Below are 25,665 nucleotides of genomic sequence, written 5' to 3'. Positions count from 1 at the left end.
TAGGACCGAGATGAGAAAACATTTCTTCACAGAGAGTGGTGAGTCTGTGGAATTCTCTGCCACAGAAGGTAGTTGAGGCCAGTTCATTGGCTATATTTAAGAGGGAGTTAGATGTGGCCCTTTTTGCTAAAGGGATCAGGGGGTATGGAGAGAAGGCAGGTACAGGCTACTGAGCTGGATGATCAGCCATGATCATATTGAATGGCGGTGCAGGCTCGAAGGGCCGAATGGCCTACTCCTGCACCTGTTTTCTATGTTTCTATACAATGAGTTGGACTCACATAATAAACACAAATTGAACGCACAGCACCTCATATTTGTCTTGGGCAGCTGACTACCCAGCAGTATGAACGTAGATTTCTCTAATTTCAAGTAACCCTTGCATTCCCTCCCCCACCTTAGTTGTCCTAATTTCACTGTTCCTGTTTAGTTTCACTGATCGTACCTTCGTACTTCTTCATTCATGCCTTCTTCCATACTCAATTGACATAAATATCTAAATTAATCATGTTATTTTCTTGTAGGATGTGAATTTTCTCCCCCAACTTTCTCAGCTTCTTACAGGAATATTGACTCTTGTATGAAATGATTTTTGCATTCAGCATAGTGCTACATTTTCTCCCTGCAACTTTCTCAACCTCACACCTTTTTGCCACATTTTCTGCCTTTTATTTATCCTTTTATGGTTCAACCTATCCAAAGTTCCCACCAGTAAACTGAAGCAGTACACAACTAAATGTGTATGAAGGAACTGCAGATGCTGGTTTAAACAGAAGATAGACACAAAATGCTGGAGTGTCAGCAGGACAGGCAGCATCTCTGGAGAGAAGGAATGGGTGACGTTTCAGGTCGAGACCCTTCTTCAGACTCAGTCAACCTCATATCCATCAGCTCCCTTTACACTTGTGCAGACATTTCTAAACATATATTCTCCAAATGAAAAAAAATTATTCTCTGCTTAACCCCTAGGTAAATAAACTCCTTATTTTGAGACTGGGAGCCCAGAGGTTGAGATATCTGTCTGAAGAAGGGTCTCGACCCGAAACGTCACCCATTCCTTCTCTCCCGAGATGCTGCCTGACCTGCTGAGTTACTCCAGCATTTTGTGAATAAATCGATTTGTACCAGCATCTGCAGTTATTTTCTTACACTTGAGATATCCTAGCCGGGGGAAATATCATCTCTGCCATCATATTTGCCTGTATAATATAATAATAATATAATAATATATTCCTTATTTCGTCCCACACCGGGGAAATCTAGTGTTACAGCAGTAAAGTGGATAGCAAGAGATCATTCATTATAAATAAAAGTAAAGACAAGGATAAATTGTCATCAGTTTACTGTGTATTCCTTAACTGTTGCTGTTGACTCGTCTGCTGGGAGCAGTGCTGGTTGTGCAGTCTCACAGCAGCGGGAAGGAAGGACCTCCTATATCTCTCCTTCTCGCACTTGGGGTGAAGGAGTCTGTCGCTGAAGGAGCTACTCAGTGCAGTGACAGTGTCCTGCATGGGGTGGGAGTTGTTGTCCAGCAGCGATGTTAACTTTGCCATCATCCTCCTCTCTCCCATCGCCTGCACTGAGTCGAGGGGGCAACCCAGGACAGAGCTGGCCTTCCTGTATCGCGTCAAATCCCAAAAGATGTCTGCATGCTTAATATTAACCATTTTCACTTAAGAGATAAATAACATTAAATAACATTTATTCCACAAGGGAATTGAATTTGATTGCTTGATTATTGATATATCCTCCAGGAGCATCTGCACACAAATTATAATCGAGTCAGTTGTTTTCAATACACCTTTATTATTTCAACAAAACCATTTAATTAATTTTACACTCAATCCATTTTCTCATGTAATTGAATACCATTGCCTGGTTTAAATACGTCAAATCTCAGACGACACGGGAAAGTAAAGTATGAGTGCAGCTTGTATGATCATCCTGCCAACAGTGCTGCATGCATCACTCCATTCATGGCTATTAACATATTTAAAACATACAGAATTCTCTCAAACAGAAAACACAGGCTATGTTTAGAAAAAGTTGACACTGTCAAATAATTTCAAAAACGTATTCCAGAATTCCCTTATAAAACAGAACTACCCCGGTTTAAAAAAAAACCTCTTTAACAGTAGGCATTGATTTTTAAGGCACACCCATAACATTTTCATTTTAACTTCGTCTACCCAGCCGACAATTGCAGATTTCCAATCTTAACTATTCTGGTGTTATTACATGGATTGAGAAAGGCTTTCCAACATCAAATTATCTACATAGTTCCATCATTCAAATATGAATTAAGCTAATAAAGTTCCCTGTTGAAAAACTTTATCTGTACATTAAAAGTCAGGATAAAAATAAATTAGCAGAAACATACACATTATCACCTCTGCATAAGTAGATCATTTTTTTTATTGCAACTCCTCATTCTCAGGCAGGGAATTAAGAGACCTGTTGGAGTATCGATTTTGAGAGTTACGATACTGTAGGTGGGTTGTGTCAGCATCACAAGATTGTTCTGCCGTAGGAGGAAGAGGAAGAAGAGGAGGAGGAGGAGGAAGCTGGGCATAACTGGACCATCTCGATCCAGCCTGAGCATGGTCCGGAGTGGGAAAGAAAGACCTGAAACGACGTAGAGGAAGACAGGCGAGAGAAAACAATGGGAGAAAAGAACAAGACAAAGAAAATTGGTGAATATAAGAAAACAAAAGATACAAAAGCCTTTAAAACAATTAAAGTAAAACATTGGGTCCTGGTTAGGAAATTGATCACAGCAAAGCAATTTGATGCAATAACCTTTAACTACTTTTCACCTTTATTTTCAAACAGTTCATAAATTATTCTGTAAACACAATCAGGAATCAATTTTTTTTTTACCAGAATTTGGAGAAAGCAAGAAAGAAAATTTAAAAATACAATGATGTTAAAAAAAACAAATACATACACTAGCGTCAATATAAACCTTGATTTATTTAATCTGTTCCAATTAGAACACAAAATTCTTGGTCCCGCACTGGGAAGAGGGCACATATCTACCTGGGGTTCTATATACTCAATGCATAATATTGTACTTCTCAGTGCATTACACATGTAGTTGCAAAGTGGAATGAAGAGTACTGTGATGCAAAATCAATTTAATTTCATTCATTTGCATTGAAGTGTTCTGCTCAATTTTGGTTTTACAAATTCAGTAATTTAGGTAATTTTATTGTTATTTGTAAATGGCGTTGCAAGATTTAAAATAGGCTTCAATACTGCTTCTGTAATGCAAGGCAATATATGCCTCTCCTTTGAGTTGCCTGTACATTGATGCCAACTATTCAAAAAACACTATTAAACCGGGACAAAAAATGTTTAATTTTATAAAAGCCTTCCATCCAAGGATATTAGTAAGCAGGTTGCTGGTTGGTCTTAGGAGATATCAGATGTCGCTGGGGAGGGGATAAAAGGGAGTTCACTTTTCATTCCTGTGTGCATGCAACAAGCAGCAAGACAGCAAGGTTACTCCAGTTAGCTTGAGATCAGTTGTGTTTTCTTTCAGCTGAAAAGGGCATTGTGAGTGTAGAAGGCAAGATGTATCAGAGTTTCCTAAAAGAAAAAAAAACATTTACCTTTGCTTAACTACATTTCAAATTTGCAAACAGTTCAATCTGATTAAATATTTTTTGGATTGGGTGAAAAGTATTAAACCTATAATCTTTGACTTCTACAATTAGGTAGAAAAATACAAAATATCTTCTGATTGCTCTGAAGTTCTATTTCTTGGGCAAATCGTTGTAAATGTTTTTTTAAGAGGTGCAAGCAATGCCCACAATTATAAACTCAACAAAATATCTAAGAAAGTGAAGGTTGGGAAAAATAGAATCAATACCTTGAGACACCTTGTTTATCCCTACAACATTCCACACTTCCAAGTTTCTAGACCTAACTAAACCATGTATACTTCCTCAAAAGGAAATCAAAGCTCCTTCTCCAATACACTGAGTGAACACAATACAGCTAAATGTGCAAAAAGAAAACACACCAATTATATGATACTGCTCAACCAATTGTTCCTTTTCTGGGTCAAAATTAAGAACACATCCTCCTTGCTTGACAAACTACATATTTTCCATGAAACCTCACCAGTGCAGTCACAATAAATTTTAATGAAGTGCTTCCAGAAAGCAACAGCATTGTTGAAATTGTTATTCCTGTTTAGGATCATCAAGTAAATTAAAAACACCCAATTTCCCCATGTTTTTTTAAATTACATTGTTTGATATCTGACTTTTGTGATACAGAGTGGAAATAAGCCCTTCGGCCCACCAAGTCCGCGCTGACCAGCGATCATCCCGTACACTAACACTATCCTACACATTAGGGACAATTTACAATTTTTACCAAAGCCAATTAACCTACAAACCTGCAAGTCTTTGGAGTGTGGGAAGAATCTGGAGCACTCGGAGAAACCCACAGTCACAGGGAGAACGTACAAACTCCGTATAGACAGCATCGGTAGTCAGGATCAAATGCGGGTCTCTGGCGCTGTAAGGCAGCAACTCTACCGCTGCGCCACTGTGCTGCCCCAGCCAATGATCACCCGTGCACTAGTTTTATACTACACCTTAGGGATAGTTTACACAGCCCAATTAACCTACAAAACTACACAGATTTCTTCATGGATTTATAATAAATTTGACAGGTCCTCGCAACCAGATATCCATTGAAAATATGGAAATAGCCCAGCATTTTAAATAGTCCTGGTGGCTATCTTGGTATTATAGTGGTAAATGAGTGCTGATCAAAGTAACAATCTGTTGGAGGAACTCAGCAAGTCATGTAGCATCTGTGGGGAGGAAAGGACTTGTCCATGTTCCAGGTCAAAACCTTGCTCCAAGACAGGCAAGGGAGGCTGAGAAAAGTAAATGGCAGAGCTCCATTTAGCAGTTCACATTTTATCCCAAATTATAATAATTTTCATCCCAGCAAGGTGCTGACCCTGGATTTATGAGGTGAATCTGCAGAGAACCCAGGAAGAGCACGTTCCTACTCAGAAACAAGCAACCCAATCTGAGTGAATGAAAAACAAATATACCCTTAATATCCGACCTAAATCCCAAAGCCATATAGACCTCAACATAAATTCCCAAACAAGAGCTACTTAAAGTTTTTGAGGTTTGATTTACAATTAGGCAAATTAAATGTTAAATGATTTTACTTTGTAAGACAGTCCTAAAGTTGTGCTATAACTCTAATGGACATTCTGTGCTGTGTGAAGAGTTTCTAGTTTTTGCAATAAATGTACAAAACAGTGTTTGGTGGCTGTCATACTTTTTTAATGTAACTTTATACATTCATTATTTTAGTGCTACATACATCAATCATTCAAGGTGATTTTTTATACCATGCAGTGAGTAATGCACTCAATTTCTACTGTTATTTCTTCATCTTCAGAATTAATGGATTCTAGTCCGTAGTTACGGCTGTAGCCGTATTTGAAGAACTTAAGACCAGACCCGTTCAATTTAAAAATTACAGAGTCAGAGGTCCATTCAAAAAAAAAAAAAAATCTCAATATGTACCAACTGAAAAGCTGCCTCTATTATTCAAAAGTCAAAGATAATGTAAGTCAAGCAGATGAAATTTTAAATAACAGGAGTAGCAACAACATGATTGCACGACTTGGGTACACATTTTGTCATGATACTTCAGAAGGAAAATGTCTTAAGGCTCATAGAAGGGAAAATGCCCAGAGGCTCCAGGATGGCTTAAATCAGCCAGAAGCAAATTTAAAAACCAGGCAACGAAATGCCTGATTGCTGATTATCCACACACCCTCTCTTCACATTTTTTTGTATCTTACAATACCTATAATCAATAACTTCTTGCCAATTGTAAAGGCAAAAATAACACTGAATCCAATGAGTATTTGCTGCAGGTTGTGATACATGGTACCTAGTGTCCACGAAACTACAGCTTTGAGTTACTTGCTCACATAAGGTGAACAACAGTTAAGTGAAATGTATTAACTTCCAAAAGGTGCCCTGGTATCTCAATTTCTCCAAAACAGCAACAGTTCTGCATTAACCTACCTCCCTCCACCAGACGGTCCATTAAATGGATTCTGTAAGGATGAAGTATTTAACGTTATAGAGGGATTAAGAAGTCCCATTGACTGTTGGTTTAAGGCACTATTTACAGGACTTCCATCTCCTTTCAATACGCCCGTACATTTCCAAGTATCCATGTAGTTAGCTGCAAAAAATTAAAAATACTGGAAATTCAGTCAACAGTGTTTTGAACTTTAACGATTTTAAATCCCCAGTGAACATTTCATTTAGAATCTAGGATAAATCTGTCTGCTGTCAGCCCATCAACTATACCACAGTTTAGTTTTGTTTACAGATACAGTGTGGAAACAGGCCCTTCGGCCCATCGAGTCCAGGCCGACCAGTGATTCCCATACACCAGCACTATTCTACACATTAGGGCCAATTTACAATCTTTACCGAAGCCAATTAACTTATATCTTTGTAGGTTTTTGCAATGTGGGAGGAAAATCCATGCAGGTCATGGGCAGAACGTACAAACTCTGTACAGATCGAAGTAGTCAGGATCGAACCCACCATTACGCCACCGTGCCGCCCCTTTCCAAATTCTAAAAGCTACCTACATCATTGCAATGTCAAACAGACAACATTTAATACTAAGCCATGGAGTGGTAGATCAGGGCAAAACGTCGGTCAAAGAAGAGAGGAGAGATTTTGGGTATGAATCCCAGAGTACAGGGCCAACAGAGGAAAAAGAAATTGGGGACATCAGAACTGAAGGATTACAAAGTTTTTGGAGAACTAAGAGACTACAGAAATAGGAAAAGCAAGACCACAGAAGGATTTAAATCAATGGGAATTTTAATTTGCAGGCACTGGTGGAATGATGGTTGTGGATAATGGAAATGAGCAGGAATTTCTTTTGACAGAGGCTGGGGAATCTGTGGAATGCATTGCCACAGACAGCAATGGAGGCTAAGTTATTAGGTATTTTTAAAGCGGAGATTGATAAATTCTTGATTAGTAAGGGCATCAAAGATTACGTGGAGAAGGCAGAAGGTGGGGTTGAGTAGAAAAAATAGATCAGCCATAATCGAATGGCGGAGTAAACTTGATGGGCCAAATGGCCTAATTTTGTTCCTGTGTCTTATTGTCTTGTGAAGTGAGTCAAGGGTGATGGATGAACAGAAGGATAGTGGGTGGAAGATAGAAAGATGGCAAAGAGAGCAGTGGAATTAGTCTAGAGGTAACAAAGGCAAAAGTGAAGATATCAGCAGCAGTGAGCTAAAGCAACTTCAGCCTTTCTCAAGTACAAAACTAATTTCATGAATGATTCTGAACTCTAAGAATGATTCTGATCCAAGTAGAATAAAAACAGGTGGGATCACAAATTTTGTTCCATTGGTCTCATTTTCCAAGTATTACTTTATTATCAGACAGTTCCCCTTTACTTTCATCCTCTACATGTAATAGCATTTTTCTTCTCATTAATTCAACTTCATTCTCTCCTCTTGAGTTGTTGGTTAGACTACTTGTATAGGTTCGTGGATCGGAAAGGTTTAGAGGGATATGGAATGGAATACTTTATTGTCACATGTGACTAGGCACAGCAAAATTCTTTGCTGCATACCCAATGTATACAAATAGCAGCCACCTGCAGCGCTGACAGAGTTACAAAGCACACCGGCTCCTCCTTTTGTTCTCCCCCCCCTTCCTCCACAGAGGTTCCCCCATGCTGGGTCCTCCATTGTTCTTCCCCATCCCCCTCAAGGCGGTCCTCCACGCTCTCATCGACTGTGGGTTGACCCGCGAGGCATCGCCCCCACGGCTAGGCTTCATCGCCGAGGCCCCATCGTCGCGAGGCTTCACCGTTATCAACGCCCCACTTGGTGCCGACCTGGGCCCCAGCCGCGGGCTCCGTCGGCTGCTCCACCAACCTCCGACCCGCGAGGCCCCGGCTCCAACCCGGAAAAGTCTTCGCCTCTTTTTGCACGGTTTCTGATTCGTTTTGCACTATTTTGGTTTTGTATATATTTTCATTACAATTAAAAAAAATTTTTTTGAAAGAACAATGCATCTTTGCCATGAAATGCCAGCACACCAAATCACTACGATATGAGCGAAACATGGGCAAATGGGTCTAGCTTTAATGGGGATCTTGGTTGGCCTGGACAAATTGGGATGGAAGGGCCTGTTTCCGTAAAGTATGACTCTATTTAATACGAGTTAATGAGGATGGCAGACAGACTTTGTTCGTTATGTGTTAGTTCATCAGCTCTGTCTGAACTCGTCATTCATCCAGGTTTACCCCCAACAAGATGTCAGGAGCTGAAACTCAGCCACTTTCCCCATGCATAATCAGGGCATTGTGGTCATGTGTAATGCTTCTTCTGCATACCCTTAACTGTACAACTGAATTGTTCAAGAGATGTACATAGTGCTGAAGTAACTCAGCGGGTCAGGAGACACCTCTGAAGAAAAAGGATGAGTCCCAACCCGAAACATCACCCATACTTTGTCTCTAGAGCTGCTACCTGACCCACTGAGATACTGCAGCACTTTATGCCTTTTTTATTTAAAAATCAGCACCTGCAGTTCCTTGTTTCTACCTAATGATACTCATTTGCCCGATCTTATCTCAGTTTAGTTTATTGTCACATGCACCGAGGTACAGTGAAAAGCTTTTGTCTATTCCTGTACCTATTCCTGTACTGACACTAGCAAAATATAATATTCAGCTCAAATGTTCAGAATTACATTATTGACACGTCACATTTTACACAGGGTTACGTTCCTGAAAGCAGCATACAATTCAAAAACGTGTCAATTAAACATATACATTAAATCACTTAAACATGCGCAAATTTGACCACGTTATTACAAAAATACAGTGCAAAAATTAAGTTTTTGTACTGATTAAACAAGCACGGGATTTCAAATGAATAAATCAAACAATGAAAACGCTAGGTGCCTGTACAAGTCATGGTTATTAATAACTCTGACTGGATTTTAAAATTCAAACTCACCTTTCCATAATCTGACACATCCATCATCTCCAGAGGATGCCAAGACTGTACCAGTGATATTCCAGCTTACACGCCACACCTGCGAATTATGATTATCGAACTGCGCCACCGTCTGAATTTCAAATTTTGCTGGGCCTCCAGAACTACTCATTTCTTTTCTGAGGGTAAGGACAATAAAAGATTTAATGGTAATATTGATATAGGCTATGCAACAGATTACAAGTCAAAAGGTAACCATAGAAAGTTCAGCATGAAACAATCAAGAATTTGGAAGATGTAGAAACAAAGAACTGCATAAGCTGGTTAATATGCAAAAGGACATAAAATGCTGGAGTAGCTCAGCAGGTCAGGCAGCATCTCTGGAGAACAGGGATAGATGGTGTTTTGGGTCAAAACTCTTCTTCAGATGGACGTTTGCAGTTTTGTTGCCTCAAAGAAACTTGTACTATGATGCTATGAAGAATTAGGATGAAAGTAATTCTCACCTTAAGGACAAAGTGTTGGAATAACTTAGTGGATCAGGTGACATCGTCTGCACCCCTTCTACAGAGTCTGACCCAAAACGTCACCTATCCATGTTCCCCAGAGATGCTGCCTGACCTGCCGAGTTACTCCAGCACTTTGTGTTCTTTTGTGTAAACCAGCATCTGGAGTACCTTGTTTCTACATTCTAATTCTTACCTTAATGGTTTTAGTGTGAAAATTCGAACATCTTTATTTGCTACTGCAAGAATATGGAATGACCTTCCAAGGTTTGGAGCAAAAGCAATGTCATGCACAGGATCGGTGACTGTAACTAAGGTTTCAGCTTTTGCATATTTCCTGGAATAAAAGCAGAATTATCGAATTAGGCTGCATTTATTTATTCTTTGTCCTAATTTCCTTTTAAATTAAATCCTCAATTGAAGATCCAGATGTACATCTTAAGAATTCCTTCACTCGTTTAGTGACAATGAAAAAAAACAAAACAACATGCGCCTTAACAGATTAAAGCCATTGTTTTAGATACACTTAAGAGCATAGAGCCAAAGAGCAGGGAAACAGGTCCTTCGGCCCAATACATCCATGCCAAATAAACTAGTCCCATTTGCCCTCTTTTGGCCCATATCCCTCTAAATCTTTCCTATCCTTTAAATTATGTTAACTACTTCCTCCAGCAGTTCGTTCCATATACCCACCACCTTGTGTGAAATACGTTGCCTTTTCGGTTCCTATTAAATCCACTCCTCTCACCTTAAATGCCCTCTAGTTCTTGATTCCCCTACCCTGGGAATCCTGTCTATTTCCCTCATGACCCTGGTACATCTCTGTAAGATTATCCCTCAGCCTCCTGTGCTCCAAGGAATAAAGTCCTAGCCCAAGATACATATAAAATCTGCAGACTAAAAACAAGAGTGTTTCTTTATTTTTACATTTATTTTCCAAGTTATTGTTGAGAAAAGTGTAATCAATCATACCCACACAAGACAAATGTTGAAATGGTTAATTGTACAAGTCTACAAAAAACACGAGTCATGGATTCTGAGAGGTATAAGTACACCATTAATTCTTTACATGTTATATTATTACACTGTGGCGACTCCTGAGAGTTAGGCCCCTCCTTGGCCAAACCCTCGGCACCGAGACTGACAGGGTCTGGGCACTGCCCAGTCCACGGCATTTCTCTGCAGGGGTTGTGAAGAGAGAGGAGAGTGAACATGTGTGCTGGCAGCTTGTTGTGTTAATAAAGCCATCCCAACTGGACTAACCTGGCATCTAGCCTTATTTCGGGCTGAACCGATCGCTCCCGCTACAACACATTTGTGCTTTGTTACAGGACAACAGGGGTAGGCAGAAATAACATTAAAAATTATTGTTGAGAGCCTACAAATATACAGGCTGGGTATAACATTTGGGCTCTATGGTTGTAATCTTTCATCAATATCTTGGGTTTTAAATAGAACTCAAATGGGACAAGAGTGAACTGAAACTGTAATTGTTTTCAGAAGTCCCCACTTAATGAGTGTCTGCCAGTGAATTCGAGTTAATACGCAGCAGTCTGCTTCCTCACAGCTCCAGCGGCCCTGGCTTGATCCTGACTTCGGGTGACCTCAGTGCAACTCTGTACATTGTTCTTGACTGTGGGATTCCCTGGGTGCTTCTTTTACCTTCTCAATGCTGAGGATATGTTAGTTGGAAGGTTAATTGGCCCGAGATGTCCCTAGTGTGTGTAGATTGGGTCGAGTGGGGGTGGGATGCCTGTCTAGATTCTCTGTGAACACTGGGCTCTTCGATGCAGAATCTGTTCACCAACCTTTATTGCAGCATGTACGCAGACTATCTTTCTTTTCATAATTGTTGGGATGTAGCAATTCCAACCAAAACCCTCATTTATTGCATATTCCCAAATGACCTTGAGGAAGTGGTGATGATCCACCTTCTTGAAGCATTGCAGTACAGTTGAAGTTACTTCCACTGTACATAGAGGCTCATTTTTTTCTTCCATTTTAGAGGACAACTGAAAGTTAACCTCATTACTGTGGATGACAACACACCAAACAAACATCTACTGTACATTTTCTTCACAAACGGTATTGGTGAGCCTTCCCAAAAATCTGGTAGTTTTATCCTTTCTTTAAACTAACTTAAAAAAATTCCAGATGTGTTTGTTATCTGAGTTTTGAAATTTCACAGCTACCATGGTGAGATCCGAGTTTAAGTTTCTGGATCATTTAAAAAAAAACCCTGGGGATCACTGCTAAGAAACAAAGCTATTTTGCTACCAGAGAGTCAAGAGTGTTTTGTTGTCATCTGCCCCGAAACAGGACAATGAAATTCTTACCTGCTGCAGCAAAATAATAGGTTTGTAAACAGGTTGCATACATCAGTGAGAAAAGCAATAAAAACAGTTTTTCTAATGCTCTGTATCATGGCATACCTGGTATTCTCATTGTATTCATAAATTTGAACCTTGCCACCTATGTTTGTGCTGCTGTCATCACTGCCCACTGCTATCATTGGAGGATGAGAACGGGAACTGTAATGGAAAAAAACAACATTGGAAAAAGTTTAAGCCTTATGTGCATATATATCTACAAATAACGTTTAAAAAACATTTGGACAAGTGCATGGATAGGACAGGTTTAGAGGGATATGGGCCAAACCCCAGAAGGTGGGATTCGTGTAAATGGGACATGTTGGTTGGTGTGGGCAAGTTGGGCCGAAGGGCCTGTTTCCACACTGTATGACTCTATAAAATGCAATTACCTCTGGAAAAGAACAGGTCCTTTTGGTCTGTGTTATTATATTTTAATGGACACAAAAATTCTGGAGTAACTCAGCGGGACAGGTAGCATCTCTGGAGAGAAGGAATGGGTGATTTGTCAGGTTGAGACCCTTCTTCAGACTGAGCCTGGCAAACTCCAAAGCCAGGATCAAACGCGGTTCCCTGGAGCTGCAAGGCAGCAACTCTACAGTTGCGCCACTGGTTCATTGGTTAAATTTAAATGTACTCGCAGCATGCTTTGGTGCAAGTGCCACCGCAGTGCAGCCATTTTCTCACCTGGAGGGGTTCCAGGAAATGCAGCTGCAGCTCAATTTGCAGGAGATCTCATGCTGCAGGGACCACTGACTGAGGTTCATGACGTCTGGTGCCTCGTATATCCGCACAACGCCGTCTGCAGAACAGGTGGCGAGAACCAGGCCCATGTGTTTGGGGGCAAATTTCACATCCGTCACTGAAGTCCTGCTGTCCACCAGTGTAGTCCTCTTCACCTGTTTGGCAGCAACCATTTATAAGTTTATCGGGCTAACAACATTCTTATTCCAGTATTAGGTAACCAACCAAACCTCCCCTTCACACACCTCCCCCTCTCACTTCTCTCCCCTGTGCCACACCTGGATTTGCATCCATTTCCCCCCCTACCCCCTTATGTCCCCTTGCACCTATATTCCCTCCTCTGGCCTCACAGTTTCCTCATTATCCCCATTATCACTTTTCTCATTGTCTCCTTCCCTCACACCTTGTATTTTCACCTCTGGCCTTTGTACAAACATCTGCCAGACTTTGTCCTGCTCCACCTCCCTTCCAGCTACCTCCCCCCCCCCCCCCCACCACAATCAGTCTAAAGAAGGATCCTGCCCTGAAATGTCACCTATCTATGTTCACCAGTGGGAGAGTCTAGGACTAGAGGTCATAGCCTCAGAATTAAAGGACGTTCTTTTAGGAAGGAGATGAGGAAGAATTTCTTTAGTCAGAGGGTGGTGAATATGTGGAATTCTCTGCCACAGAAGGCTGTGAAGGTAAAATCAGTGGATATATTTTAGGCAGAGATAGATAGATTCTTGATTAGTACGAGTGTCAGAGGTTATGGGAAGAAGGCAGGAGAATGGGTTTAGGAGGGAGAGATAGATCAGCCATGATTGAATGGCGGAGTAGACTTAATGGGCCGAATGGCCTAATTCTATTCATCACTTATCATCTTGTGATCTGCACAAATCCTGCCCGACCCACCAAGTTACTCCAGCACTTTATGTCTTTCTTTTGTGTTTTTTTTACTTGAGTTAGAACTATCTTAAAATAAAGTGCTTTAAGTGCTTATAAAAGACAAGTCCTGGAAAGTTAATACAACAGACATTCAGACATACAAGTTGAGTTGGAAACTGTTGCCTGTACTTAAGATCAAGGTTGCTTGGGAAGGATGTCATAAAAAGAAAATAGGTGATATTTTGCCTCCAGATAAAAATGTATTTCCTTGGAATTTGAATACATTGGGCAATGTGTCTAAAATTGTCTTGAAAATGGGCCCAAATAAACAGTCCAATTTGGATTTAAAACAGAACTGTACATATACTACAAAAATAATTTGATAAGGAGGATTGATTTACAGCCTGACCTAATCAACTGAAGACGAGCAGCAGTAGTATAATAATCCAAACTCACCCAGTGACTCTGACCCCGCAGTTTGTCGTTAGACTCGCCCACTATCTCCTCCCACACGGCCGCAGTCCGATCAAATGAGCAGGAGGCCAGCACCTGTCCAAACTCAGGGTGGGCCCATGTCACTCGCCACACTGACCCACTGTGCGTCTGCAAAAGAGCTTTTAATTAAAACGTGTATCGGGATCCAGAGAGCATTGTGGCTTCAATGATTACGCATCATAGTTGGAATGCTGGTCCGAGATAGAATAGTAATCAGAACATTGAAATGTACCTTTCAGCCCATGAAGTCAGTATAGTTTGTAATTTTAGTTTAAAGATACAGCATGGAAACAGGCCCTTCAGCCCATCTTGGCCAAGGCGATCATTGATCACCCGTTCACACTAGTTCTATGTTATCCCACTTTCACATCCACTCCCGATACACCGGGGGCAAATTTACAGAGGGCAATTAGCCTACAAACATGCACACCTTTGGGATGTGGGAAGAAACCAGAGCACCCAGTGGAAACCCAGACAGTCACAGCGAGAATGTGGAAACTCCACACGGACAGAACCAGAGGTCAGGATCAAACCCTGGTCTTTGGCGCAGTGAGGCAGCAGCTCTACCAGCTGTGCCGCCCAATTTAGATAAGTGTTTACATTAAACATGAACCTCTCCGACTCTATTTCATCTAACTACCAGCATTAGTGCATTGTTCCTTAATGCAAATCTGGATTGATTGGGCTTAAATTCTCTGAAGTTTAGAAGAATGAGAAGTCTTCAATCTCATTGAAACATAGTTTTTAGTGAAATGGATAGGATAGCTCAAAAATGTTGGAAATACAAAATAAAAATAGAACAAGATGCAGGAAATGCTCAGCAGAGAGAAAAGCAGTTAATGGGTTAGTTTCAGGTTGTCGATCTTTCATCTGAAAGTTCATTATTGACAGATAGAGATGTCGAGAGAACGTTTCCCTCGGCCGGAGAGTCCAGAACAAGGCATCAGAATTTCAGGATAAGGGGGTGGCATATTAGACCTGAGACAAGGAGAAATTGCCTTACTCATGGTTGTGATTATTTGGAATTATTCAATCCAGATGGCTGTGGATGGCTCGTTCTTGAGGATGTTTAATCAATAGAACAATAGGAATCAATGGGGAGAAATATAAATTGGCCATCTTAAAGACAGCACAGGCTGTCTCATTCATATAGTTATCCCTTTTCTACTTGTTCCTTTGTCCCTTCCATGTTTCAATCTTCTCATTTGTCATCTCGCTTTTGACTACTTCAAACTGCAGTCACATCATTTTTGAAATTTTGCAATAAACCATTTGCATTCTCACCCCTCCTCTTCCCCCCCCCCACTCACCCCCACCCACCCCCCACCAAAGATGTGAAACATTCTCATCAAGGCCACACAGCACACTGACATTCTCATCCCTACACCAGAGCAGTAGAATAGTGGCATGTAGATGATACAACCCACCCTCATCACAATCCAGATAAGAATGAGGTCATGTGTGCAGTTATTTTTGCAGTGATCTTGGAGGACCTTTATACAATTAAAGGGAAAGAGACAGGGAAGAAGATAGAAAATGGATTGAAGAGAAAATAATTGTTTTTGTCTCCTTTATGAGTACAAGTCTGGAGATGCCTATTCCCAATAGGAAAGAGTACTTTATCTAAATTATGTAAAGAGGCGAACAACAGAATCACACATAGACATTAATAATAATAATAATAATAATGCATTACATTTATATAGCGCTTTTCAAACACTCAAAGACGCTTTACAGGGATTACTAGAACATAGAGAAGAAAATAAATAGATAAATAAGTAAACGAACAGAAAAAGGAGACATTGACTCGGTTTTAGACTCGAAGGAATCGCCATTCACTCAAACAAGTTTTTAAAGACTCAAAGTAACTCAGCAGATCAGACAACAGCCTGAAGAAGGGACCTGGTTGAAAATGTCACCTATCCACATTCTCCAAAGATGCTGCCTGCAGTACTCCAGTACTTTGTGTCTTTTTTTGTAAACCAACATCAGCAGTTCCTTGTGTCAACAGGTTTAAAAAAATTATTTTGAAAGTCCGTTACTGAAAGGGATCAGTGATTTTAAAAATGTTGAGAAATTGCCAACTTGATTAACAGCAGTTCTGCCCTATTTAGCATCTCCTTCCATCTGCAAACACAATGTGGGAATAACAGTAATGATGGCAACATTTGGGGGTGCATGCATATATGAACACTCAAGTACATGCACATAGAAACACATAGAAACAGTTACATTTTGGAAGATATGTTACTACTGTATACATGTTAAAGCAAGAGGCATTATCATTACTTTTATCCCTCACCACTTCTAAGTCACTGCAAGCATCTCATTTACCTTCCAGCTGGCTGTGCAGTGCCATTCTTCACTTTCACCTTTGTCCCACACCTGCCAAGAGAAAGCAACATTGGTGAAAAACATTCTAGAGATTCACAGACAGCATGACATCATTCATTAACAGACAGCATGACATCATTCATTACAAACCCCAAGGAGCAGCCCCTTATATTCCACCTGGGGAGTCTACAACCCAACAGCATGAACAATTTGAGTCATAGAGCTATACAGCCTCAGAATTAAAGGAAGTAGCTTTAGGCAGAGAGAGGTGAATTTATGGAATTCATTGCCACAGAAGGCTGTAGAGCCCAAGTCAGTGGGTGTTTTTAAGGCAGAGATTGATAGATCCTTGATTAGCATGGGTGTCAGGGCTTATGGGGAGAAGGCAGGAGTATGGGGTTGAGAGGGAAGGACAGATCAGCCATAATTGAATGGCAAAGTAGAGTTGATGGGTCGAATGGCCTAATTCTGCTCCTATAATTTTTGAACTTATGAACTCCAAACCATGTACCATTGCAATTGTACTCGTCTTCCACACTTCTTCTGGCAACTCGTCCCTTACCATCTGCATAAAAAAGCTAATTAATGGTCTCATTTAAATCTCCCCTTTCATCTTGAGCATATGTCCTCCACTTTATTGATTGCCTACCCTGGGAAAATTCACCTTATACAGCCAGATTTCTATAAGCACCTCCAGAAAATCACCCCTCAGCCTCATACGCTCCACGGAAGAAAGGCCTAGCATATCCAGACTCTCCTTATAACACAAACCCGACAGACCCAAAAACACTGTGAATCTTCAAAGCCAATTAATGCTCTACATGCAACCAAGGCATTGCAAGTAACAGGAGTTTGAGTAGCCAAATGATCCCTCAGACCTACTACATTGTTCATCAAGTTCATGGCTGATCCAGTCGTGGCATCAACATCCTCACATCCGTGGAGGCAAAGAGAGAGTTGATGTTTCAGATTGACACCGTCCTGATATAGAGACTCGACATGAAACATCAACTATTCTTTTAGCACCAGAGGGTAGGGGTGGATGTGGCTTTTGGTGGGATCCCATTCATGATGAGGGATGATGTGCTGGAAGTGGAGGCTAGTGGGGTGAAAGAAAGACCCAAGAGAATTCTCTTCTGTCTGGGGAGGGGGAAACCGATAAGGACAGGACGTCACTACCTGGAAGATTGACAAACAAAATAATTTTGAATGTGAACTTCGCCGTCATGTTGCCAGGAGCCAATACCCACGTGATTAGCCTCCACATTCGTGTCCTTCCTTACGAAGATATCTTCTTCGGTTTAAACCAGCATCTGCAGTTCCTTCATACACATTCCTTCCCTAAGAAACCGAGAGCCACGTCCAGTAACAGGCCCTGACTGGAAGCATGGCCCAGAGCGTTACTGCGACCCTGGAGTCAAGTCAAGCTGCAGGCCCCGGACCAAGCCCAGGCCCCAGCCGGTGAGCATGGCCCAGCCGGGGCCCAGGGCTGGAGTCAAGTCTAGTACAGGCCCAGGAGGGGAGCATGGCCCAGAGCCAGGCCCAGTCGGGAAACACGGCATCTGATTAGCTGGACGGACACGGACCAGGCCTGGAGTCAAATCGAGTTACAGCCGGAAACAGCTGAGATCCAGAGCCAGACCCTGCCCGGGCCACAGGCCAGAGCCAGACCCTGCCCGGACCAGACCAGACCCGGGCCAGAGCCAAGCCCTGCCCGGGCCACCCAGACCCTGCCCGGTCCAGAGCCAGACCCTGCCCGGACCAGAGCCAGACCCTGCCCGGACCAGACCCGGGCCAGAGCCAGACCCTGCCCGGGCCACAGGCCAGAGCCAGACCCTGCCCGGACCAGACCCGGGCCAGAGCCAAGCCCTGCCCGGGCCACCCAGACCCTGCCCGGACCAGACCCGGGCCAGAGCCAGACCCTGCCCGGACCAGACCCGGGCCAGAGCCAGACCCTGCCCGGACCAGACCCGGGCCAGAGCCAGACCCTGCCCGGACCAGACCCGGGCCAGAGCCAGACCCTGCCCGGACCAGACCCTGCCCACGAGCCAGACCCTGCCCGGACCAGAGCCAGACCCTGCCCGGACCAGACCCTGCCCACGAGCCAGACCCTGCCCGGACCAGACCCTGCCCACGAGCCAGACCCTGCCCACGAGCCAGACCCTGCCCGGACCAGACCCTGCCCACGAGCCAGACCCTGCCCGGGCCAGAGCCAGACCCTGCCCGGACCAGACCCTGCCCACGAGCCAGACCCTGCCCGGACCAGACCCTGCCCACGAGCCAGACCCTGCCCGGACCAGACCCTGCCCACGAGCCAGACCCTGCCCGGACCAGACCCGGGCCAGACCCTGCCCACGAGCCAGTCCCTGCCCGGACCAGAGCCAGACCCTGCCCGGACCAGACCCTGCCCACGAGCCAGACCCTGCCCGGACCAGACCCGGGCCAGACCCTGCCCACGAGCCAGACCCTGCCCGGACCAGACCCGGGCCAGACCCTGCCCACGAGCCAGGCCCTGCCCGGACCAGAGCCAGACCCTGCCCGGACCAGACCCTGCCCACGAGCCAGACCCTGCCCGGGCCAGACCCTGCCCACGAGCCAGGCCCTGCCCGGACCAGAGCCAGACCCTGCCCGGACCACACGGTCCAGACCCTGCCCGACCACGGGCCAGGCCCTGCCTCCCGCCGCCTCACCTTCACGCTCTGGTCGCTGGAGCAGGTCGCCATCCGTCGCCCGTGGAAATCGAAGGAGACATCGTGGATCAGGTCCTTGTGGTCGGCCGCGATGCTCCGAGCCACGAACATCGCCCTGGATCGGCTGCGAGGCGAGGCCGAGCGGTGGACACGGATCCGCGGGTCGGGGCTTCAGCGCCGCGCTCCACTGCGCTGCAGTGACAGCGGGGTCCGGCAGGCGGCGCCACGTCCAGCTGTCATGCCCACCGCCGCCCGCCAGGTGGCGCTGCAGCTGCTTGTTGGATGCCACGGTGGTCGCCAGGTGGCGCTGCAGCTGCTTGTTGGATGTCACCGTGGCCGCCAGGTGGACATTGGCCAAATGCAAACTGGAGGAGCAGCACCTAACCTTCTGCTTGGGTTGCTTACAAGGGGGGTGGACAACAGCTAGTGATGACAAGGAAACACAAAGGTGACAAAAGCAAAGATATCCAAGATATCCAAGATATTAAACCGAAATCATGGACGCATTGGTTATCATTGTCCAATGTTTTATAGATTCAGTTCCTGTGGATTGGAGGGTAGCTAATGTTATCCCACTTTTTAAGAAAGGAGGGAGAGAGAAAACGGGAAATTATAGACCAGTTAGCCTGACATCAGTGGTGGGGAAGATGCTGGAGTCAATTATAAAAGAAGAAATTGCAGAACATTTGGATAGCAGTAACAGGATCGTTCCGAGTCAGCATGGATTTACAATGGGGAAATCATGCTTAACTAAACTTCTGGAATTTTTTGAGGATGTAACTAGGAAAATGGACAAGGGAGAGCCAGTGGATGTAGTGTACCTGGACTTTCAGAAAGCCTCCGATAAGGTCCCACATAGGAGATTAGTGGGCAAAATTAGAGCACATGGTATTGGGGGTAGGGTACTGACATGGATAGAAAATTGGTTGGCAGACAGGAAACAAAGAGGAGGGATAAATGGGTCCCTTTGAGAATGGCAGGCAGTGACTAGTGGGGCAGTAGCAAGGCTCGGTGCTGGGACCGCAGCTATTTACAATATACATTAATGACTTAGATGAAGGGATTAAAAGAAACATGAGCACATTTTCAGATGACACAAAGCTGGGTGGCAGTGTGAAGTGTGAGGAGGATGCTATGAGGATATAGGGTGACTTGGACAGGTTGTGGAGTGGGCAGATGCATGGCAGATGCAGTTTAATGTGGATAAATGTGAGGTTATCCAGTTTGGTGGTAAGAACAGGAAGGCAGATTATTATCTGAATGGTGTCAAATTAGGAAAAGGGGAAGTACAATGAGATCTGGGTGTCCTAGTTCATCAGTCACTGAAAGTAAGCATGCAGATACAGCAGGCAGTGAAGAAAGCTAATGGAATGTTGGCCTTCATAACAAGTGGAGTTGAGTAGAGGAGCAAAAAGGTCCTTCTCCAGTTGTACAGGGCCCTAGTGAGACCACACCTGGGGTATTGTGTGCAGTTTTGGTCTCCAAATTTGAGGAAGGACATTCTTACTATTGAGGGAGTGCAGCGTAGGTTCACGAGCTTAATTCCCAGAAAGGTGGGACTGTCATATGTTGAAAGACTGGAGCGACTGGGCTTGTGTACTCTGGAATTTAGAAGGATGTGAGGCGATCTTATTGAAACATATAAGATAATATAATAATATTTATTTGTCCCACACCGGGGAAATTTACAGTGTTACAGCAGCAAAGTGGATAGCAAGAGATCATTCATTATAAATAAAAGTATAGACAAGGATAAATTGTCATCAGTTTACTGTGTATTCCTTAAGTTTCTGTTGACTCGTCTGCTGGGAGCAGTGCTGGTTGTGCAGTCTCACAGCAGCGGGAAGGAAGGACCTATATCTCTCCTTCACGCACTTGGGGTGAAGGAGTCTTAAAAGACTATTAAAGTGATTGGACACGCTAGAGGCAGGAAACATGTTCCTGATGTTGGGGCAGTCCTGAACCAGGGGCCTCAGTTTAAGAATAAGGGGTAGGCCATTTAGAATGGAGATGACGAAAAACTCTTTCACTCAGAGAGTTGTGAAGCTGTGGAATTCTCTGCCTCAGAAGGCAGTGGAGGCCAATTCCCTGGATGCTTTCAAGAGAGAGTTAGATAGAGCTCTTAATGATAGCGGAGTCAAGGGATATGGGGAGAAGGCAGGAACGGGGTACTGATTGGATGATCAGCCATGATCATGGTGAATTGTGGTGCTGGCTCGAAGGGCCGAATGGCCTACTCCTGCACCTATTGTCTATTGTACAAAAGCCATTGGCATAGCGGTAGAGTTGCTGCCTCACAGTGCTAGAGTTCAATCCTGACGTGGGTGTTGTCTGTGCGGAGTTTGTATATTTCTTCCTGCGACCGCACGAGTTTTACATGGGGATCTCCGGTTTCCACCCACACTCCATAGATGTGCAGGTTTGTCGGCTAATTGGCTTCGGTATAATTGTAAATTGTCCCTAGTGTGTGCAGGACAGAGTTAATGTGCGGGGATCGCTGGTCAGCGCGGACTCGCTGGGTCCAAGGGTCTGTTCCCGCGCTGTATCCCTAAACTAAACCAAAAGAACACAAATACACGAGGGTCAGGCAGCATCTCAGGAGAGAAGAAATGGGTGACGTTTCAGGTCGAGACCCTTCTTCGACCCGAAGCATCACCCATTCCAGCCCCGTGCACATCGTGACGTCAATGCCAAAACCCCGCCCGGACGTCGACGTCAGCCCGGGGAGAGACGTATATACCAGGCCCCGCCCTGACGTCGACGTCAGCCGGGGGAGTGACGTGTATACCAGGCCCCGCCCAGACGTCGACGACAGCCTGGGGAGTGACGTATATACCAGGCCCCGCCTACGTTTCATGCATCATCCTCCCGTCCCGGCGATCGCCGAGCACGCATGCGCGGATGGCTGATGTCCGCGGCGTCGCGTCGCCGAGTTTCACGGCCTGAAGGGGGAAGGGGGGGGGGTGGGGGGAAAGAAGAAAGAAAAAAAAAAGTTCCCGGAACAGGGCAGGAGAAGGATAAAAGCACACCCAGGCACGGAGAGAGGACGCAGCTTCGGTACTGACCTACAACATGGAAAAGAAATTCGCGGAGATAGACAAGGACAGCCGCTGGCCGCAGTCTTACTTGGTGAGTCCTTCCTGGACCATGTGTGAGGAAGTCAGGTCGGTCCCGGCCTGCGATGGGATGCCTCGGCCTGTCCCGGCTCGTCCTGCCCGGCGAGTGGGCTCGGGACCTGGCCTCGGGGCTGCGAGCCGGCGCGCCCTTAAGGTCCTTTTGTTGCCGACAGTTAATTGGGATTTAAAGGGGACGTGAGGGTGGGTGTTGCAGGTTAAGACTTGAAAGACTGCAGCTGCTACAATACTGAACATAAAAACAACCTGCTGGAGGAACTCCGCGGGTGGAAACCGTGTCGACGTTGTTTTTTTAACAGATTCTGCGAAGTTCCTTCAACAGATTAAATGTCTATGAAGGAACTCTATGTGCTGGTTTGCAACTAAGAAGTTTTACCCTTCACTTCAGACTGGGGCATTGTCCCACTACTACCTCTCATCCAGTTGTCTTCCCCAACCCAGTCAGAAGAAGGGTCTCGATCCGAAACCTCACTCATTCCTTCTCCAGAGATGCTGCCTGTACCGCTGAGTTACGCCAGCATTTTGCCTCTGTCCTCCAACCGATTGTTTTTCCTGTCATGAAAGTCACCTGCAGATTACAGGAATACAGAGCTTTATTTGTCATTCGGTACCGAGGTACCGAACGAAATTACATTGCAGTCACACACAAAAAAAAAAGAACACAAGACACATGACCCCAACACAAACATCCATCACAGTGACTCCAAACACCCCCTCACTGTGATGGAGGCAACAAAACTTCCACTCTCTTCCCCACGCCCACGGACAGACAGCTCGTCCCCGACCGACCCGCACAGTCCCTGCAAGGGGATGGAAGTCCCCGCGGCCGAGCCGTACCGGGCGCTGAAAAGTCTCTGTGTGACCAAAACGCCGGAGGAAAGCTCAGCCCTTCAAGTCAGGCAGTATATGTGGAGAGATGGACAAATGACGTCTCAGGTCTGGACCCCTCTTCAGACTAGATTGGGAGAGATTTAACTTAAAATGGATAAGAGAGATAGTGGCGAGAGAAAGCCTGGGCCACTCACCTGTATTTATGTATCACTTGCCAGGCTTTGGCCTGCACCCACCTTTCTTCCAGCATTTGTCCCAGGATACTGCCTGACCCATTGAATGACACTGACACATTGTGAGTTTGTTTGTAAACCGGCATCTGTAGTTCTTTCTTCTGATCCAAAATGTCGTATATTCCCCCCCCCCCCCCCATGCTGTCTGACCCACTGAGTTACCCCAGCATGTTGATTCCAGCACCTGCACTTTCTCATGTCTCTCTCTCTATGTGATGTCACTTGGAATTTAAACACTGAGCCAATGTGTTCTCCTGTTTTGTTTCGTTTCGATAGTGTTGACTGAGACGTGTGGTTCTCGTGGTTTATACAGGGAAAAAACATTTCTCTTTGCAGAATAATTGATTAGCCCCAAAAATTCTAGGAATCTAATGTTTGAATTAATCTCAACTGTTCTGCTATATCTTTCTCATAGAACAATTGCAGAATTTGGGAACAACATATCAGATTTAATGTCAGAAGTATGTTGATGCATCTTGCTCCCATGCAATTCTTGGCGTGTTCAGGCTGTAGGATGTCTCTGAATATTGTTCCACAGTATTTATAATGTGAATGATTTACAATAAACATGGCTTGGGCCACAAACCACAAACCTGCTGATTGTTTCCAGCATTTTCTGTTTTTATTTCTGAGCTGCTGGAGCTCTGTTTATGTCATAAGCAGGTGTGTTTATGGATATTGGTGTCCTGGAGCTAAACTAAATAACAATCTAGTTTTTAGTTTTAAAGATGGAAACAGATCCTTTGTCCCACCAAGTTCACACCAACTGCTGATTACGCATTCGCATTGGATTTATGTTATTCCCCTTTCGCATCCAGTTCTTACACACTGGAAGCAATTTTACACAACACAATTAACTGCAAAACCTGAACATTTGTGGGATGTGGAAAAAAACCATAGCCCCCTGGGGAAACCCATGTAGTCACAAGGAGAACGTGCAAACTCCACATGGACAGCACCCCAGGATCAATCCAGGGTCTCTGGCACTGTGAGGCAGCTGTTCCGCCCTCTATAATGCGTTTTACTGAAAGGAATGATTGAAGTACGATAATAGAGCAGGATTATTCTCTTTCAGTGTCTAGGGCTCAAAAGAATTGCAACACTATACCTGCTCCGTCCACCGGTCCCAGGGGACCTGTGTCTCGATGGTGGCACACCCTACATGTCTTTACTTCATGCCATACACATCAGTGCAGATAAATGTTGGAATTTTCCAAATTAGTTCATTTATCTTAAACAGCCCTGGCCATTCCTAGGTAAGACAAGAGTATCAATGTTACATAGAAACATAGAAAATAGGTGCAGGGGAAGGCCATTCGGCCATTCGAGCCAGCACCGCCATTCATTGTGATCATGGCTGATCATCCATAATCAATAACCCGTGCCTGCCTTCTCCCCATATCCCTTGATTCCACTAGCCCCTAGAGCTCCATCTAATTCTCTCTTAAATCCATCATGTGATTTGGCCTCCACTGCCCTCTGTGGCAGAGAATTCCACAAATTCACAATTCTGGGTGAAAAAGTTCCTTCTCACTCCAGTTTTAAATGGCCTCCCCTTCATTCTAAGACTGTGGCCCCTGGTTCTGGACTCGCCCAACATTGGGAACATTTTTCCTGCACCTAGCTTGTCCAGTCCTTTTATAACTTTATATGTCTCTATAAGATCCCCTCTCATCCTTCTAAACTCCAGTGAATACAAACCTAGTCTTTTCAATCTTTCCTCATATGACAGTCCGGCCATCCCAGGGATCAATCTCGTGAACCTACGCTGCACTGCCTCAATTACAAGGATGTCCTTCCACAAATTAGGAGACCAAAACTGTACACAATACTCCAGATGTGGTCTTACCAGGACCCTATACAACTGCAGAAGAACCTCTTTACTCCGATACTGAAATCCTCTCGTTATGTAGGCCAACATGCCATTAGCTTTCTTCACTGCCCCCTTACCTAACCTGACACCATTGAGATAATAATCTGCCTCCTTGTTTTTGCCGCCAAAGTGAATAATCTCATTTATCTATATTATACTGCATCTGCCACGCATCTGCCCACTCACTCAACCTGTCCAGGTCACCCTGCAACCTCCAAGCATCCTCTTCGCAGTTCACACTGCCATCCAGCTTTGTGTCATCCGCAAACTTGCTAGTGTTACTTCTAATTCCTTCATCCAAATCATTAATATATATGGTAAACAGTTGCGGCCCCAACACCGAGCCTTGCGGCACTCCACTCGCCACTGCCTGACATTCTGAAAAGGACCCGTTTACTCCTTTACTTCCTGTCTGCCAAGCAATTCTCTATCCATGTCAACACCCTATCCCCAATACCATGTGCTCTAATTTTGCTCACCAATCTCCCGTGTAGGACCTTATTAAAGGCTTTCTGAAAGTCTATATACACTAGATCCACTGGCTCCCCC

At 44.4% G+C, this 25,665-nt stretch overlaps 2 protein-coding genes across 8 annotated transcripts in view; one reads left to right on the top strand and one right to left on the bottom strand.

Annotated features, from left to right (window-relative positions):
* Window positions 1-1,804: 1,804 nt before the first annotated feature.
* seh1l (SEH1-like (S. cerevisiae)) lies at window positions 1,805-22,270 on the bottom strand. Of its 3 annotated transcripts, none has more exons than XM_078398060.1 (10): window positions 22,172-22,270; window positions 19,046-19,468; window positions 16,356-16,406; window positions 13,983-14,129; window positions 12,603-12,814; window positions 11,979-12,077; window positions 9,743-9,883; window positions 9,062-9,219; window positions 6,078-6,240; window positions 1,805-2,625 (listed from the first exon to the last, which is right to left on the bottom strand). In XM_078398060.1, the coding sequence occupies exons 2-10, from the start codon at window positions 19,154-19,156 to the stop codon at window positions 2,415-2,417; spliced, it is 1,293 nt and encodes a 430-aa protein (XP_078254186.1). In that variant the 5' UTR covers window positions 19,157-19,468; window positions 22,172-22,270; the 3' UTR covers window positions 1,805-2,414. The 3 variants fall into 3 exon arrangements, with proteins under 3 accessions (XP_078254186.1, XP_078254185.1, XP_078254187.1); XM_078398059.1 differs by having other exon boundaries at window positions 22,111-22,235; XM_078398061.1 differs by having other exon boundaries at window positions 2,486-3,591; window positions 22,111-22,232.
* The window catches only part of LOC144592874 (tyrosine-protein phosphatase non-receptor type 1-like), a 55,521-nt gene continuing 51,878 nt past the window's right edge, over window positions 22,023-25,665 (top strand). For all 5 annotated transcript variants that reach the window (XM_078398065.1, XM_078398063.1, XM_078398066.1 and 2 more), the window contains exon 1: window positions 22,023-22,174. In XM_078398065.1, the coding sequence (XP_078254191.1) occupies window positions 22,118-22,174 (57 nt within the window). In that variant the 5' untranslated portion in view covers window positions 22,023-22,117. The remainder of the gene's footprint in view (window positions 22,175-25,665) is intronic.

This window comes from Rhinoraja longicauda, chromosome 4 (assembly GCF_053455715.1).
Source record: "Rhinoraja longicauda isolate Sanriku21f chromosome 4, sRhiLon1.1, whole genome shotgun sequence".
Taxonomy (NCBI): domain Eukaryota; kingdom Metazoa; phylum Chordata; class Chondrichthyes; order Rajiformes; family Arhynchobatidae; genus Rhinoraja; species Rhinoraja longicauda.
Note: the sequence above shows the minus strand (reverse complement) of the source record. Positions and strands in the feature narration are given on the sequence as shown.